The following is a 16,508-nucleotide window of genomic DNA, read 5'->3' as shown; positions in this document are numbered from 1 at the left end:
ACAAAGCTGGTTTTACTCTGTAAAGCTGAGCAGGCTGGAGCACCAGGTTCCATGACCTTATCCAGAATTACTCAGAGCAGCGGCCCTGGATCTTCATCCAATCAAGATGTGCTCGTAGGAGGCTAGGCTGTATCAGATGCTGGGCTGAGTCCCGAGGGCATGTGAGTGCTAGGGACAGCCTGGAGGGGAAGGCCAAGTGCACTGAGGGTCCCATCAACACTGATGGCACCCGGTAGGCCCAGCCCCCGGAAGAGGGGAGAAGAGGTGCTGGAGGAGCTGACGTGGATGAGGGAAGACTGTTCTGAGGAAGGACGCTGGACCTGGGCCTGAAGGATGACTTGGAGCCAGCAGGTGGAGACTGGGGAAAGAGTCCAGGTCTTTAAGGTGGGCTGCGAGGCCCGGAGGCAGGCAGCAGCAAGCTGTCTGTATGAGTGGGAGAGAAGGCCTGCGTGGCTGGAGCGTAAGTGTAGTGGGGGAGGGTGATGTGCATGGAATCTGGAGCGGAGGCAGGGGTCAGGCCATACCAGGCTTTACAGGGCGTGCTAAGGCTTTGAGCTCATTCTCAGAGCACTGGGCAGCTGTTGAGGGGTTGATGTTGGGTGTGATATGATCCTATTTGGTTGTCACCTTTGGGTCAGAAACTTTATTTTTATTTTATTTATTTTTATTTTTTATTTTTTTATAGCTTCTTGATATTGAAACTCTAGCTTTGCAAACCCTGAAGTGCTTACTTTAAAACCTCTTGCTCCCCACCCCATGAATATGAGACCACAAAGAGCAAGCAACAAAGCCAGGCCCAGATAGAGGAGTGGGGCAGCCTGCTGGACTCGCCTCATGGCCTGTCCCTACTTGCCCAGCTCCAAGACCACCTGAGTGAAATATGCGCCTAAGCAGTAAGACAAGCTGTGTGAATTCCATCATAAACAGACATGTTACTTGTGTGAATGCCCATCTTCTGCAGCATGAAAGGGTGATTGTGATGCACTTTCTTAGGGGAGAGAGTCTTAAAGGTAGAATCCCTAAAAGTGGGTAGAGAGAAAAGGGTTAAAAGGTGGGCTCTTGCCTTGAGCCCAGGAATTTGAGGTTGTAGTGAGCTGTGATCCCGTCACTGCACTCCAGCCTTGGGGAAAGAGTGAGACCCTGTCTCTAAAAATAATAAATAAAATAAACAAATGTTAAAAGGGTCTCTGGCAGTGAAAAGGCTGGAAAAAACTAGCTCTGATTTGTTCATTCACTCACAACACCTTGGCAGTCACTGCTTCACACAGAGCTAGGGATGTGATGAGACACAAAGATGAGTGAGATGCACATAGCTCACACTGGGGTGGCCTTGCGGGTCACTCCCAGGCTCTGTGGTTCCATCAGTCAGATTGGGACTTCCTGTGCAAGCTGCCGTGGGAAAGCATCTGCCTCGTTTTCTGCCAGCCCCTGACTTGCGGTTTCACAGAAGACCCCATGGGGTGCTTCTCTAGCACCAGGGCTGCAGCAGCAGGTGGCCAGCTCAGGATGTGGCATCCTGGGACTGCATCCTCACTCTGCCCTCAAGTTGGTGCACGTCCCAAGGCTGCTGACTGGCCCCCTTGGAGCAGCTTCCATTTTCTTCTCTTTGTAAAATGTGCAAGTGGAGATCAATGCTCTGTGAGATCCAGCCTGGCACTAATGTGTTATATCCCAAGCCCATCTCCTGGCCAGCAGTGGGGCTTATGACGAGAGGTGGGCAGGGCACTACTTGGGGTAGGATTTCCCTTGTCCACTGCTTCCCAGTGCTGGCCTGGCGGGCTCTGCCACTGGCATCCCATGAGGTGATAGGCTGGTGCTGAGGGCGAGGCACTGCTCACGAACCTGAGCAGAGGGGGGCCCTGCAGCTGCATAACCCACCACCCACCCCTCCACCTCCGCCCCAACCTTGCAGGTGCACCCTTTGCTCCCGGGCTCATCCACCATCATGATCCATGACTTGTGCCTCGTCTTCCCGGCCCCAGCCAAGGCTATCGTTTACGTGTCGGACATTCAGGAGCTGTACATCCGTGTGGTTGACAAGGTCAGTGGAAGCTTCATGACGGGGCACCCTCGGCTGACCTGCAGGAACTGGGAGCGAGGGGACTGTGGGAGGAATGTTCCGCATGGCCTTTGCTTTTGCTCCTGTGGTCTGCATCCCTTCACCTGTGAGCTTGCAGAGCTGTCTCCCATCTCCTTTGCTCCAAGTGGAGGATCCAGAGTCCCTTCAGTAAGGGACTTCTTCATCCCAGATGACATACCCATGAGGCTTGGCAGTAAATCCTGCTATCTCTAAATTAGCCATGACCTGGGAATTCATGTCTTCTGGCTGGTGTAGGTTATTAACCAACGAGGCACATGCCCTGCTGAGCATGTATTTTCTTCCCAGAATATAGGTTTTGGGTTCTCTGGGGTGTCAGTGGCAAATGAGTACAACTCACCCATGCCAAGCGCCATTGCAAAAAGAGACAAGGAATAGATCTCGGTTTATCTTTTACACTGATACAGAATTTTTATTACTCCAGATATCTGAGGTGACTGAAGCTGGGCTTCCAGAGGGTTGCAGTCAGGTTCCTCAGTGGATAGAAGGGCTGGTAATTAAAAGGGGAGTGTTCATGCGGCTTAGGCTCCTTAAGAAGCTAATATGCTGTACCCAGCCTCACATACTCCTCCTATAATGTCATTTCCACTGCTGTTTGCTAATCATCTGTTTCTTCGCTGTGTATTTCTGATTCTCATTTCCTAAAGTTCTTACTATATTATACACTGCCAGGTGTGAGCTGTTCAGTCAGTGAGCATTTATTGAGCTCCTACTGGATGCTGCTGTTCTAAGTGATGTCTCATCTCCCTAATTAGTGTATTAGTTACTTAAGAGTAGAATGTGGAATTTATGCCTCTAAGTATCCCCAAGCTCCCCCTCATCGATTTTCATTTGCTGACTGGCTGATAGTCCAGAAGTCAACCTGGGTGACTCTCCTGATTCCCAGGTCTGTGGGTTGAGGTTGGTGATGCTATCTCAGAAAGTCATGGGGCACCATAGATGGTAGGATTGGTCTTTTGGAGGCTGCCCCTGAACCTCTGTCCCCATGATGCAGGTGGAGATTGGGAAGACAGTGAAGGCATACGTCCGCGTGCTGGACTTGCACAAGAAGCCCTTCCTGGCCCAATACTTCCCCTTCATGGACCTGAAGCTCCGAGCAGCCTCCCCGATCATTACACTGGTGTGAGTTCTCCTAGGGGTCAGAGGAGGGCACCTCAGAGACAGTGCTAACCCCAGCTGCAGCCTTTCCCATGGGGTGGTCTTGGAGAAGTCCCAGCCCTTCCCTCTGTTTCAGGGCCCTTGATGAAGCCCTTGACAACTACACCATCACATTCCTTATCCGCGGTGTGGCCATCGGCCAGACCAGTCTAACTGCAAGTGTGACCAATAAAGCCGGACAGAGAATCAACTCAGCCCCACAACAGATTGAAGTAAGATGGGTTCTTCCCACACCATGTGGGATCAGCCCAGTGCTGGGGGTTGGGAGTGTCTTTATAGTACAGTCCAGGAAGCTACTGTAGAGAAGCCATATAAAAATCTGTGTCCCACAATGTCCTCTCATCAAAAGGCAGCTGTTACTAGCTCTAGGGATCTGGGAGGCAGCAAAGTTAGACTGGCAGAACCAGAGGGAGGGGGCCAAGTGACTTGACTTTTCCTCTGTGACATGGGGGATTGTGTGGCTCAGAGAAGGGGTGTGCCTGGTCACATGGCAAGGGGACACACCAGGACCATTCCCAGAAAGCACTGACTGGGTGGAAGCTTAGACAGATGCTGACTCATGTGTAGAAGAACTCCTTAACCATTGGTCCTGAGCCTTAGAACAGGCACTTCGAGGGCAGTGGGCACCTGTCACAGGGGCTGCGTGAGCAGAGGTATCATAAAGGGAACTCCTGAAGTAGGTGATTCCTGGATGAAGGGAGCTTTGAGGTCCCCGCACCAGCTCAGTGTGTGGTATGGGGCTGTCTCGGGGCATTAGGTTATGACAGGAGCCCCACTGCAGCCACAGGCCACGGCAGTTGTGGCCCAGGCATCGTTTTAAGTCTATTCACAGCAGCAGCATTAAACCAGCCCTGCCAGCATCCACCCTGCATCTGGGCCACTCGGCGGCTGGTGAGCGTCATTAATCTGTGATCTGAAGCAGGTGGGTGCCATCTGTGTCTCTAGATGGAGGTGCACCTTTCTTCTGGTGATGAGAAATTTGTTTCTGCCCATCAATAGCACAGCTGCAGAGACCGATACTCCCACACAAGTAGCACCCTGGCCACCTCCTGCATTCACTCACCTACTCTTGCCAGGCAGGCTCTTGTAGGGGTTTCAGGAGGAGCAGGTGGGGGCTTCACCTGCTGCACAGAGTGGCACCAACGTCCCTGGTCTCCTCCCAGGCTAATCCAGAGGGTGTGCTAGAAGAGCAACCTCTGGGGGTCTGGGTGCTCCCATATCGGCAGGGCTGTCCTGTGGGGCCACCTCTGGCTCCACAGGCCAGGTGGCTGGGGCTGTACATTGCTAATGTGTCCCCAGGCGCTGCTGACATTGCTGCTTAGTGACCACACACTGAGAACCGCTGCTCTAAGGGGATGGCTCAACTGCATAAAAGCCATCAAGGGGACGGCCCAGCTTTTGGGTTTTAACATCTAGGGAAAGTGAAACACAGTCACAAACAGAAGAACACACCCCAGAGAACCAGGGAGCCTCGGCCAGTGGCTGGGAGACAGCCCCCAGCATTGGCCCAGGACCCTGGGCCCTCTGGTCACTGCTCAGAGAGGAGTGATGTCCATGTCCCAGGTTTTCCTCTCATGAAACATGTAGTGTGTGAGTTATGCTTGGCGCCATGGGCTTGGGGCACAGTAGTCCTTTCTCTCCTGTGTCTCCCAACAGGTCTTTCCCCCGTTCAGGCTGATGCCCAGGAAGGTGACACTGCTTATCGGGGCCACGATGCAGGTGAGAGCCAAGAGGCCACGTCCTGCTCCAGCCCCAGTGCAGGCCACCACCCGGTTCCAGGCACGCCGCCTCTGGCCCTGCGTGCAGTGACTGGGAGAAGAAGGCAGAAGCTGCCTGCACTGGGGCCCTGGCTCTCTGAGTGGGAGGTGCGGGCTGCCTGGCATGACGGGCACTGACACACCGCTGTTTCCTCCCCGCTCAGGTCACCTCCGAGGGCGGCCCCCAGCCTCAGTCCAACATCCTTTTCTCCATCAGCAATGAGAGCGTTGCGCTGGTGAGCGCTGCTGGGCTGGTACAGGGCCTCGCCGTCGGGAACGGCACTGTGTCTGGGCTCGTGCAGGCAGTGGATGCAGAGACCGGCAAGGTGGTCATCATCTCTCAGGTAACAGGCGTGCTATTGGAGACTGGGCAGCTGTGCCTGGGACAGAAGCCTCTTTACTGTGTTTGAGTTCTACCTCTGAGGACCACCCCTCTCCAAGGGTGCTGCTTCTGCCCCCTGGGTCTGCAGTCCCTGCAGGGGCCCTGGTGCAGGACAGCCCTGCCAATATGGGAGCACCCAGACCCCCATTGGTTGTTCTTCAGGCTGAGTCTCCCAGTCCTTCCAGCTGCTCCTTACGGGACAGGGTGTTCAGCAACCCCCGGCCCCAAAGGGCCCTTCCAGTGGAGGATGATGGCAATCATGGTAAAGGCAGACGCTGCTCTGAGCACTTTGCCTTCATCTCCTTGAATCCTCTCAAGGTTCAGGGCTAAAATCAGGGCCTTTGCATTCTCCCTGACCTCCTTCGCCAGCAGTGACTTGCAGAAGCATCTCGGAAGGCTGCTTTGGGGTTCCACTCACAGCTGTGCCAGAAACCTGGTCTGTAAGAAGAGCCTTCTGTGATGTGTAATGCAACTGTGGACAGAAACCTGTTTCAGAGTCAGTCATACCATTCCTCATGAGAACTAGGTCCCCTGGAAGCAGTCCGTGCAGTCCTGAGTTCAGAACCTATAAACACAGCACCCCAGAAGCTGGCAAGTGCACCGCCCTAGAGAGGGTGCAGGGAAGTGCTTGTTCTCGGAGGCTGACTTTGATCCGTCATTGAGTTCATTGATTTACTCCTTTTCCCAGTGTGTGTCAATTATGAAGACAAAGAGGAAGCCTTGGGGATGTAAAAACCTGTCCTGGGGATGGGGTAGGGTTCAGATGGGCTTCCTGGAGCGTGACATTCCGGACCACAGGAGACTCTGTGTTTTTTTTTTTTCTCTAAAAAGGAGTGCAGCCTCAGGAGCTGGCTGATTTTTCTCCTGAGGGCGTAGGTAAAGGGCAGCTGGCTAGAAATTCAGCAAGAGGGGCACAGGGCCCTGCGTATTCCTTGTCTTTGTGGTCTAACCTTGCTGGGCACCCTCCCTTCTAGGTCCCCCATCTGGCAGGTTGGGGAGTTGCTGGGGAAAGGCCCTGGTGGTCCTTGGCAGGTGGAGGGGCTGCACCACGAGCCCTATCTGAAAGGCATGTTCTGAGCCCAGGCAGGCAGGGGTTTCACCTGCGGCCCCTTGTCCATGCCTGGAATGTGATTCTGGTCAGATGCTTCCAGTTCCATCTGTCCAATCCAGATCACACAACCAGCACCCCAAGGCCGTGGGGTGGGCCAGGACTAGCAAGAGGAGACTGAGCAGAAAGATGAGTGAAAGGAGGGGAATGGGTGCTTATCAAGGACTTACTGTGTGCCAGGCATTAGCCCAAGTCATGAGCCTCAAGATGGGCTCAGCATGAGCACGTCAGAGAGTCTAAGGGTTTTAATAGCCTCAGTTCAGCATGACTCAGCAGCACTAGGAAGAAGCCAGGAGAGTTAGTCTTTGGCCAGATTAATAGGAGTGTGGAGTTCAGAATGAAGGAGGTTATAAGTTCTGATCAGACTCTACAGGGCTCCTGCATTCGTCCCTGTACCCTGCTCAGTCAGAGACAGGCAGGCTGGATTTGGGGTTGGGAGGGCCTGGAGACCTTTTGCTTGAGGGCAGCCAGGCCTAAGGAAGAGCAGGTACCAGTCCCCGGCCCCAAGTCTGCAGTGCTGACCTGGAACAGCTGGATCAGATAGGGCAGCAGCCTCAGGGGACTGGGTTGGGACCTGCGGGGCCTTGGGAGAGGCAGTGGCTGGCCCATGAGGGGTGAGCCACTCACAAAGCCAGGCCTCCCTCGGCAGAGGAGCACGGTGCTGGTCATCCTGAGGGGCCTTCTCGCCACAGACTCTGAGCTGCAGCCTGCTTCCCTTGAGGGGTCCCTTCCTGAAACATCCCTGGCCAGCACTGCATCCCCACACCTAAGTGCCACCCTGTTTCCCCAGGACCTCGTGCAGGTGGAGGTGCTGCTGCTACGGGCCGTGAGGATCCGTGCCCCCATCATGCGGATGAGGACGGGCACCCAGGTGAGGGGACCTCCTGGGCTCTGAATCCTGGTTCCCGAAGAGCCACTGCTGGAACCCTGTCCTCAAGTTAGAGTGCTTCTCCACCTCCTCCATCTGCCTGGCCCGGGTATCTAGGGCCTGCTTCCCACCTGTCCCCACCCAGGGAGACACCCTCCATTGCTCTCTGGTAGCCACTGATGAAGGCCTGCTTCCTGCTGGCCTGTCACCTTCCCACATCTGGAATAGCACCAGGTGCCTAACAGGAGCACAGTGACTGTGGCACTTACTCGACTCCGTGCTGTCTTGGACATTAATCCATTTGGTGTTCATAGCAGCCCTGGGAGGCTGGTGTCAGAACCATCTTCGTGTCGCAGATGAGCAAATGAACACACAGAAAGCTTAAGACCCGTGCCCAGGGCCACACAGCTAGGAAGTGGCAGCACTGGGAGTGGACTGGGCAGCCTGGCACAACACCTGCTGTGGCCTTTTGCCGTCTTGCCTCCACCTGTGCCCTCAAGCCGACACAGCAAATAGAGACTAAAGGAGCCAGGGACCCCACCCACACATGCCCTGTGAGCAGGGACCCCAGCTAGATTAGGAGAGAGGGGCCCGGAGGAACCAGCACTGTGGGGCAGCACGAGCTGTGCTGCTGGGGGACCCATGGCCTCCTAGAGCTCCAGGGACTCCTTCCGGAAATGAGTCTCTTGGCCATGGAGAGGCGCAGCCTGCTGCAGGGGAGGGACAGTGTGGGGAAAACAGTCCCACCTCTGGTTTGCTCGTTTGATATTTCATCAAAATTCCCAAACCTGTGCCATGCTCTTCTCTAGTTGGGGAGGAATTGGGTTCATCTCCCACTGCTTGAAGGAGGCAGCAAAGCTTCTGGGGGCATTCCCAGTGCTGGGAGCTACTGCTCACTGGGCCTGACTTCTCCCCTGCAGATGCCCATCTATGTCACCGGCATCACCAACCACCAGAACCCTTTCTCCTTTGGCAATGCCGTGCCAGGCCTGACCTTCCACTGGTCTGTCACCAAGCGGGACGTCCTAGACCTCCGAGGGCGGCACCACGAGGTAGGTAACCACCCCCTCCAGAGCTCACCTCCCACCCCTGTCCCAGGCCAGCACCCCGAGGGGCAGGGAGGGTTCCTGCCACATTGTTCCACAGGAAGTCCCCACCCTCACACCTAGAGAGGCCCTCCCACTTTCTTCCCTCTCCCGAGGTTCATCGGGACTCCCTTCTCCCAAATGCTAAACACATAGACAGGGTGAGTAGGTGCCTCTCCTAACAGAAGCAGCCGTGAGGAAGTCACAAAAGTCCTGGGAGGTCAGAGTCTGCAGCTTCTGACCATTTTCTGAGATGATGCCTGGCAGCCCTCGGTTTCTCCTGGTTCATCCCAGAGGCCAAATTCCCCTTCCCTTAGCCCAGCGAGGGGCCCTGGCTTCTCCTAAGATGTCAGAGCTGGAAGGTGCCAGGGAGACTACTAAGTCTGTCTGTGTTAACTGAGGCCAGAAATGGGAAGGGACTTGCCCAGGGTTGCCCAGCAAGCCAGTGGGGAAATGGTACTGGGCACCAGCCCCTGTGACTCTAGGCTCAAGCCCAGGTGGGCCTTGGACACACAGGACCCAAGTGGAGGGTGGCTTGAAAGGTCGCTCCCTGCCTGATTCAGGGACAGTGGGGATGGAGGCCTGGAAAGAGACCGAAGCCCAGGGATGGGATTTCCTAAAGGCTGCCTGAAGCTTGTCTAGTGTGGGACGAATGCCCCCCGACCCCACCCAGTGGGAACAGAGTCCTGTCCCTGGTGCCCGGGGGCTCCCCCAGATTGCTCCCATGGAACACAAACAGTGAGACTTATTAGCAGATATCCCAAAACAGAATAGTCTGCAGGGACACACTGCAAAACCCAGCATCGCTCTGGGTGACCTGGAAGCACTGAAGTCTGAGGGACATCCTGTCATGAAGGCCCCTGGCTTATGTGGGTGGGCCCAGTGTTTTCCAAATGCATCTGTGCATGTTGTGCGATGCAGGCAGGGCAGGACCCGGGCACCCATGCTGGGGAAGCCGGGTCTGCACAGCTCTGGGGTTAGCAGACCCAACCCAGGCAGGAAGGCAGAGCCCTTGAGAACAGGCCAACAGCTACCAGGACTGGAGGGCTGGGGGGTCTGGGGCTACTGTCCGGCTCTGCCTTTTTGAGGACACAGGGACCTGGGCCTTACCCCTGAAAACGTGTTTGATGTCTTCCCAGGCGTCGATCCGACTCCCGTCACAGTACAACTTTGCCATGAACGTGCTCGGCCGGGTAAAAGGCCGGACCGGGCTGAGGGTGGTGGTCAAGGCTGTGGACCCCACATCGGGGCAGCTGTATGGCCTGGCCAGAGAACTCTCGGATGAGATCCAAGTCCAGGTAGGAGGCAGGTGGACAGGCCACAGGGAAGGGGGAGAGGAAGTGCCAGCTGCCCAATCTTCCTTCGGGGCCACATGTTGCATGGGCAGGGGCTGAGAGACCTGAGAAGCTCTCAGTCTGTGGGGATGACAGTGGTCCATCGCAGTGGGGTAAGCATCCGGGTGTGATTGGTGCTATGGGAGCCCAGAGGTGGGGCCAAGCAAAGGCTTCACAGAGGAGTAATGTTTCAGGATGGGAGGGGCTGGCAAAGGCCTGGAGGTGGGAACTCACTTGATGTGTGGCCAAAAGAGCAAAGAATTCTGAGCTTGGGGCTCACTGTGTCTGAGTGACTGATAATTTAATCGTTTGTGTTTATTTAACACACATAGAGCACCCAACAGAGGCTGGGGCGCCCTTGCACGTTTTTCAGTATTGCTGCCTCCAGTCCTCAGGTGAAGCCTGCGGGGCAGGGGCTGCAGGGGCTGCCACCTGCTGATGCCCCTGAGGCGGGGAGGGTCAAGGTCACAGGGTAAGTTGGGGGTGGCCTCAAGAGGCCTGGGGACTGTGCCCTGTCTGCATTTGGAAAACAGCCTCAGAGAGGGAGGCGCCTTGTTCAGAGCCAGGGGTCAGGACTGCGTCTAGTGGTTCTCCTGCCTGGGGTGCAGCCCTGTGTCTATATCCAGCCTGTCCCTGCTACTTATAGGATGGGCTGTGGGCGAGTTCCTGCCCCTCTGGGCCCCTCTGCAAGGTGGAGAGTTGGCAAGTTGGCTCTGAAGAGCATTTTTGTCTTCAAGGGCCTCGTTCTGCTCCTCTGGGCCTCAGTAACCCCTGGGTGCTCCTAAGCTGTAAAGAAAAACAAAAAGTATTCCTTATATGTCCCAAGAAAAGAAACAGTTTCTAGTCCCTGCCTCAAGAAGAAATAAACTATGTCTAACCCAAGCACCTCCCTGATCAGGGGCAAAGAAGCAAACTTTTCAAGAAAGAAACACCCACAAAAAAACCCCCACCGATCTGCCAACCCCTCACCCCTGCCTGCACATGCGCACACACACACGACACACATGCACACACAGACACACATACATAGAGACACATACATACAACACAGAGGTACACATGCACATCCCCACACTCACCAAATGCATGTTCTTTGTTAAAAGGAAGTAAGTCCTGGAGCCTATCATGGAATTAAAGGCAGGGTTTTGCAGCTTCCAAATTCTGTAACCTCAGTTGGGTCACTTGGCAGCTCTGTGCCTCTGTTTCCCTATCTGACAGCAGGTAGAGTTTGAGTAAATCAGAAACTAGAGAATCTGGATCCAGCCTACAAACGTGTTTTATTTGGCTCACTCAGGCCTTTGAGACAGCTTGTTGTCATGTAAAGATAGGAAGATTCCAGGTAAAAATCTAAGATGCAGCATGTCCTAAAGATATGGTGTCTGCCACAGCAAAATCAGCAGGCAATGAGAAGCAACCTTGACTCCATTAGAGCTGCACTCTCCAGTTTGCCACAGGCCCCGCCACTCCCTGTTGTCTCCCTGACAGTGAGATCAAGTATCAGTTGCCATTTACCATGGTGCTCATGCTGTTGCTTTTCTTATAGTTAACAGGAAAGTGGGAAATCTCTTACAACTCCCCCTCCATCTAAAGAGAGAAAATAGGAATGCATGGTTTAAAAAAAAATAGAAGGAATCCTATTTATGAATGTATTTACCAAGCAGTAAGTGTGTCCGAGTCAGACTCAGTGAGGTGGCTTCCGTGTGGATGCCGGAAGGGGGCATCTGAGTCAGCCTCGTCTCACCTGACGCCAAAACCCCACCCAGCTCCCAAAGGCTGTTTCTCACCGTTTGGGAAGTGTTGCTCCTCCTGTCACCTCATATGGAGCCCACAACTCTCAAGACAGGCATGGAGAAGATGTTAGTTGTGGACCATGTTACACACAAGGAAATCTAGGCTTACGTGGACAGAGCACAGAGGAGCTGGGAGGGGTGGAATCAGGCCATCTTCCTCTCAGAGAATCACTCGTCAGATCCGATGATATTGGCCATGGCCCAGGGCTCAGGCCCGAGGGGTGTCCACCTGGTCTGATCAGAGGCCAGTGGGGAGCTCAGGGCACAGCTTTACCTGCCAGCTAGTGGTTGCCCCTGAGCCAGGCTGGGAGGCCGAGGAGACAGCAGCCCTGAGGGGTCTGAGAGAGGGGACTTACACAGGTGGTGGACACATCTGAAGTCTTGCAGAGAAGGGGCCTGGAGTTCCCAGGTAAGTGCTGTTGCCATGGGCTCGGGGAGCCACCAGGGCCTTGGAGCACTTGGGCGTCCCAGGATCAGATCTGAGCCGACCTCATGAGGCTGATCATTTGCCGGACTGAGCTCCTCACCAGGCCCCTGTGTGTGTCTATGTGGATCCTGCAAGAACATGGCCAGAGCCAGCCAGAGGGGCCTGGGAGGTGGAACGGGGGTTGTTCTGAGATGGTGGCAGTGAGGAGCAGGATGTCTCTGTGAGAGAAAGGAGCAGTTCGGTGGCACCTTGCCCAGGCTCAGTCCTGGCACAGTTATCCTGAGCAGACCCTGGTGCTGGAGTTGTGTGTGCTGCCCTCCGCGCTCACATCCTGGCAGGTAAAGTTCTTCCTCACTGGGCACGGAGGGAGAGGCCTGTGTTTCCAGGCTCCTTGAAGGAGCTCCCATTAGACTACACAAACATGAGCCTGCCTGTCTTTTCTCATCATATCTTTGGCCATGTGTGTGTGTGTGAGATAGGGTCTTGCTCTGTTGCTCAGACTGGAGTGCAAGCCTCAGCCTCCCAAGTAGCTGGGACTACAGTTGCACACTCCATGCCTGGCTAATTTTTAAAATTATTTTGTAGAGACTGAGGGTTTGCTGTGTCGCCTTGGCTGAGCTACTCCACCCGGCCACACCTTTGGCCTCTTAAAGGTCAGCCCTTCACATCATGTCATCAGTGACCTGACAGGCGAGAAAGCCGCTTTTCTCCTCTCTGGCCCCTCCTCGGCTCTTGCTGCTAGGAGAGAAGCAGACATCTGGCCTGGATGTGACTCCAGTGCCCCATCGGAAGTGAAACTTGCCCTCTCTTGCAGGTGTTTGAGAAGCTGCAGCTGCTCAACCCTGAAATAGAAGCAGAACAAATATTAATGTCGCCCAACTCATATATAAAGCTGCAGACAAACAGGTACGTGACTCAGCTCTTGTTTCCAGCAAAGTTGTGTGGCTGTGCTTGCATCCGACACCTCATGTGTCGACACTGTCAGGAGCCATGGGTACTTTCAGGGAGGTTTTCTCCTGCTGTGCTTGGAATGGGTGAGGCCTCTGCCTGCTCCTTCTCTTCTCTGTGGTGCTCCTCTGCTTCTTGAAATCACTTCTCACTGTGGGTCTCTTTTTCCTCCTTGTAGCCTAGAAACATTTTTATGCGAGGTACTAAAATTCAGTCTTTAAAAGGGAAAAAAACACCAGCTTAGAAATGTTGTGTTTCAAGACTTGCCACTCAGAGTGTAGCCCATGAGCCAGAAGCATCAGCATCACTGGGAAGAGAAGATGTAGCTCTCAAGCCCCACCCCAGACCTGCCCAGGGAGAAGCTGCACCCTAGGGAGATCCCCAGGCGAGGGGGCCGCACAGTAACGCTTGGGAAAAGCTGTTTAAAGCTCTTCTGCAAACATAATTCCTACCTTTCATTCCAAGGGGATGCCTTTCGTAACAGTGGCTTGCATTTGAATGGCAGTTGCCAAGCGGGAGACTCCACAGGCCACAGGACACTTACATGTTGCATGAAACACATACATGTTTTCATTCAGCCAAAAGTAACGAAGTGCCAGGCTCCATGCTGGGCTCCAGGAACACAGATATGGGTGACATAGGGTGCCCCGGAGGAGGGTAGCAGGAGAAGGCTATTAAAAAGCAAGGTGTAATATTCAAACCAGAGCCCAAAGAAGGGTGCTGTCCATGGGGATTTAGGGGAGGCATGTCCCAGATGGAGATGCTCGGGCTGGAGTTCTTGAAGGATGAATAAGAGTTCCCCAGGTTAAGAGGAAGGGGTTGGTGGGGGAAGAATGTTTAGGCAGAGGCAATAACATTTGCTCCTAGTCATCTATAGGGCTGTGGAAGAGACAGAGATGATGGAAACTAGCCGTGGGAGCTGAAGGCCTTTGCTTCCTGGGTTTCTTTATATTAATAAATATGTAAAAGGGTAAAAGATACGGCATAATTTGCTTCCTACCCAGTGCATAGTATCAGTAGTTTGCTAACAGTTTTCTTAGCGGGTAGCCTGTTTTTATTCTGTTGACAGTCCTTAGAAATAGGACAAGACAGGATCATTGCGCACCTTTTACCATGTAAGAAGTCAACGCCGAGAGAAGAGGGGACATAATGTGCACACAGCTGGTGGCAGGACATGTTGGGACCGGCTTTGGATTCTGTCCGACTCAAAGCCCCATCCTCCACTATGCCAGGATGCCTTGCTTCAGTAAATTGAGAACAATTTGCTGCAGAAATGATATTTTACTGTAGATGTCCCATGGAGCTGATGAAAGAAACTGCCCTCACAGTCTCTCCCTCCCTGCTGGCCGACCCACGGCAGGCACTGCTCTGGGAAGAGTGAGAAGCCACACTTTGCTCGGAACCATTGGATTTCTGAATTACTTTTCCGTGGGTGACTGATGAAGCCTCAGACAACTGATGGCACGTGGTCCTGAGGTCCGTGGGGCCAAGATTGGGCCTTTTTTCCTCCCAGGAGCATGAGGAGCCACAGACTCTTAGATCTCCTGGCATTGTATCCAGGCCCACTCCCACTGCTGCCATCTACAAAAACAGCTCTGTTTTGTTTTCCAAAGGGATGGTGCAGCCTCTCTGAGCTACCGCGTCCTGGATGGACCCGAAAAGGTTCCAGTTGTGCATGTTGATGAGAAAGGCTTTCTAGCATCAGGGTCTATGATCGGGACATCCACCATCGAAGTGATTGCACAAGAGCCCTTTGGGGCCAACCAAACCATCATTGTTGCTGTAAAGGTAGGGTTGCATTCTCCTCCTTTTTGGAGTAATGAAAGCAATAGCACTGAGGTAATATGCCTCTGAGGCGTAAAAGTGAATACATTCACCTTCCAGCTAAGAAACTGTAGACAGGCATTTAGAGTAACTCAGGGGCAAAGGTCCTAGGTAGATAAAAAGCTACAGCATCTTCTGGTCATCAGAGCCGAAGATCCTTGGGAGATCATTGATTCCAAGAACTTCATTTCATAGATGAGGCCCAGCAAGGTCCATGATTGGCGTAAGGTTACAGAGCTGGGACTGGCACCACAGCTTCCTGACTGGAGTGCGGGTGCTCCACCCACCGTGCCTGGCCACTGATGTTATCACCACCCATGGTGGAGCTCCTGTTCTGGGCCAGCCCAGTGTCTGGAACATGGTCTGTTCTTAAGAGCATTGAATGTTGTGCTCAGTACCTGCCATACAAGTCGTGACATCCAGTACATGACATCCACTGTGGTTTTGAGAATGAGGTGGCCCATTTTCCAGACAAGGAGACTGAGGCTCAGAGTGAGAGTGACTTGCTTAAGCTTGCATGGTAGTTGAGTGATGGGGTCTGTCTGGTTTGGGCCGTGTCCTTCTGCCATATCATGGCACTGCCCTCTGCCATTCTGTGTTCCTTACGGATGGGACCTTCTCCATCAGCATCCCTGGGTCAGGTCCTGGGGTTTTGCTGAATGGAATTTTCTTTCCATGTCTCATCATCACCACTTGCTGAACCCTGGATGACAGAAGACACACACTCACTTAAATCTTTAGACTCTGCCTGGGTCACAGACCTCTTTCATTAATTCACATCTTTTTGTTTCAAAGTGGGTGCCTGGCAGCAAATCCCCCGCTCTAGTTTTTGGTGAGTGAAAGTGACTGACTGCTCATCCTATTTCAACAAATACGTACTGAGCACTAGCTGTATACCAGACACTGCACCACTGAACTTTGTTAAAGAAATTCAGACCTTTGGAGCACTAGCTTTTGAGCCAGGATAGATTTTCACCTGGACTCAGAGAAACAAGGGCTGCTGTTTATGGAGCTCGGGTTCTTGGGCTCCAGAAATCCCCATTTCCCTCCTTCCCCTGGTGGCCTGCAGGGCATGCTGTGGCCTGCTTAGTGCTGCCCCTGCGATCGAGGAGGATTTCGTTTCTTTAAATGCCCCAAGAGCCAGGTTCTCTGAAGAAACTGGACATTTGCAGCCCAGGGGGCCCTCTTGCAATGTAAATAGTGATCTCATTTATCCAGGTCATGGATTGGGACACTCCTGGGTGGGTTTTCTCATAGAGAGGCCAGTCTGCTGTGTTGGGAAGTAAGAACCTTGTCACTAGGTTGGGACACTCTGGGGAGTGTGGCCTTTACTCCTCTCAGGACCCGTAAGTCCAGCCCTCCATTGTTCCTGAGGTGGATCCTGCTGGGGGCAGGTGTCCCCTCCTTGGGAGGTGGGTTTTCCTGGAGGCCAGTCCCTGGCACTGAATCCTCATCATACCTGTATGTTGTCCCTTAGGTATCCCCTGTTTCCTACCTGAGGGTTTCCATGAGCCCTGTCCTGCACACCCAGAACAAGGAGGCCCTGGTGGCCGTGCCTTTGGGAATGACCGTGACCTTCACTGTCCACTTCCACGACAACTCTGGAGATGTCTTCCATGCTCACAATTCGGTCCTCAACTTTGCCACTAACAGGTAGGATGTGGGCAAGGGTCATTTCTCCTATGAAGTCCTGTCTGGTACCTGGTAGAGACAACTGGGGATAACACAG

At 53.7% G+C, this 16,508-nt stretch overlaps 1 protein-coding gene across 1 annotated transcript in view; it reads left to right on the top strand.

Annotated features, from left to right (window-relative positions):
• Positions 1 to 16,508, top strand: part of NUP210 (nucleoporin 210) — a 103,799-nt gene that overhangs the window by 74,807 nt on the left and 12,484 nt on the right. The window contains exons 21-31 of the mRNA XM_034955863.3: positions 1,913 to 2,041; positions 3,093 to 3,220; positions 3,333 to 3,468; positions 4,913 to 4,975; positions 5,178 to 5,357; positions 7,294 to 7,374; positions 8,292 to 8,423; positions 9,596 to 9,754; positions 12,822 to 12,913; positions 14,569 to 14,743; positions 16,257 to 16,432. Coding sequence (XP_034811754.2) covers positions 1,913 to 2,041; positions 3,093 to 3,220; positions 3,333 to 3,468; positions 4,913 to 4,975; positions 5,178 to 5,357; positions 7,294 to 7,374; positions 8,292 to 8,423; positions 9,596 to 9,754; positions 12,822 to 12,913; positions 14,569 to 14,743; positions 16,257 to 16,432 — 1,451 coding nt within the window. The remainder of the gene's footprint in view (positions 1 to 1,912; positions 2,042 to 3,092; positions 3,221 to 3,332; positions 3,469 to 4,912; positions 4,976 to 5,177; positions 5,358 to 7,293; positions 7,375 to 8,291; positions 8,424 to 9,595; positions 9,755 to 12,821; positions 12,914 to 14,568; positions 14,744 to 16,256; positions 16,433 to 16,508) is intronic.

Source organism: Pan paniscus, chromosome 2, assembly GCF_029289425.2.
Source record: "Pan paniscus chromosome 2, NHGRI_mPanPan1-v2.0_pri, whole genome shotgun sequence".
Lineage (NCBI taxonomy): Eukaryota > Metazoa > Chordata > Mammalia > Primates > Hominidae > Pan > Pan paniscus.
The sequence above is the reverse complement of the archived record's forward strand: the minus strand, read 5'-3'. Positions and strand labels throughout refer to the sequence as shown.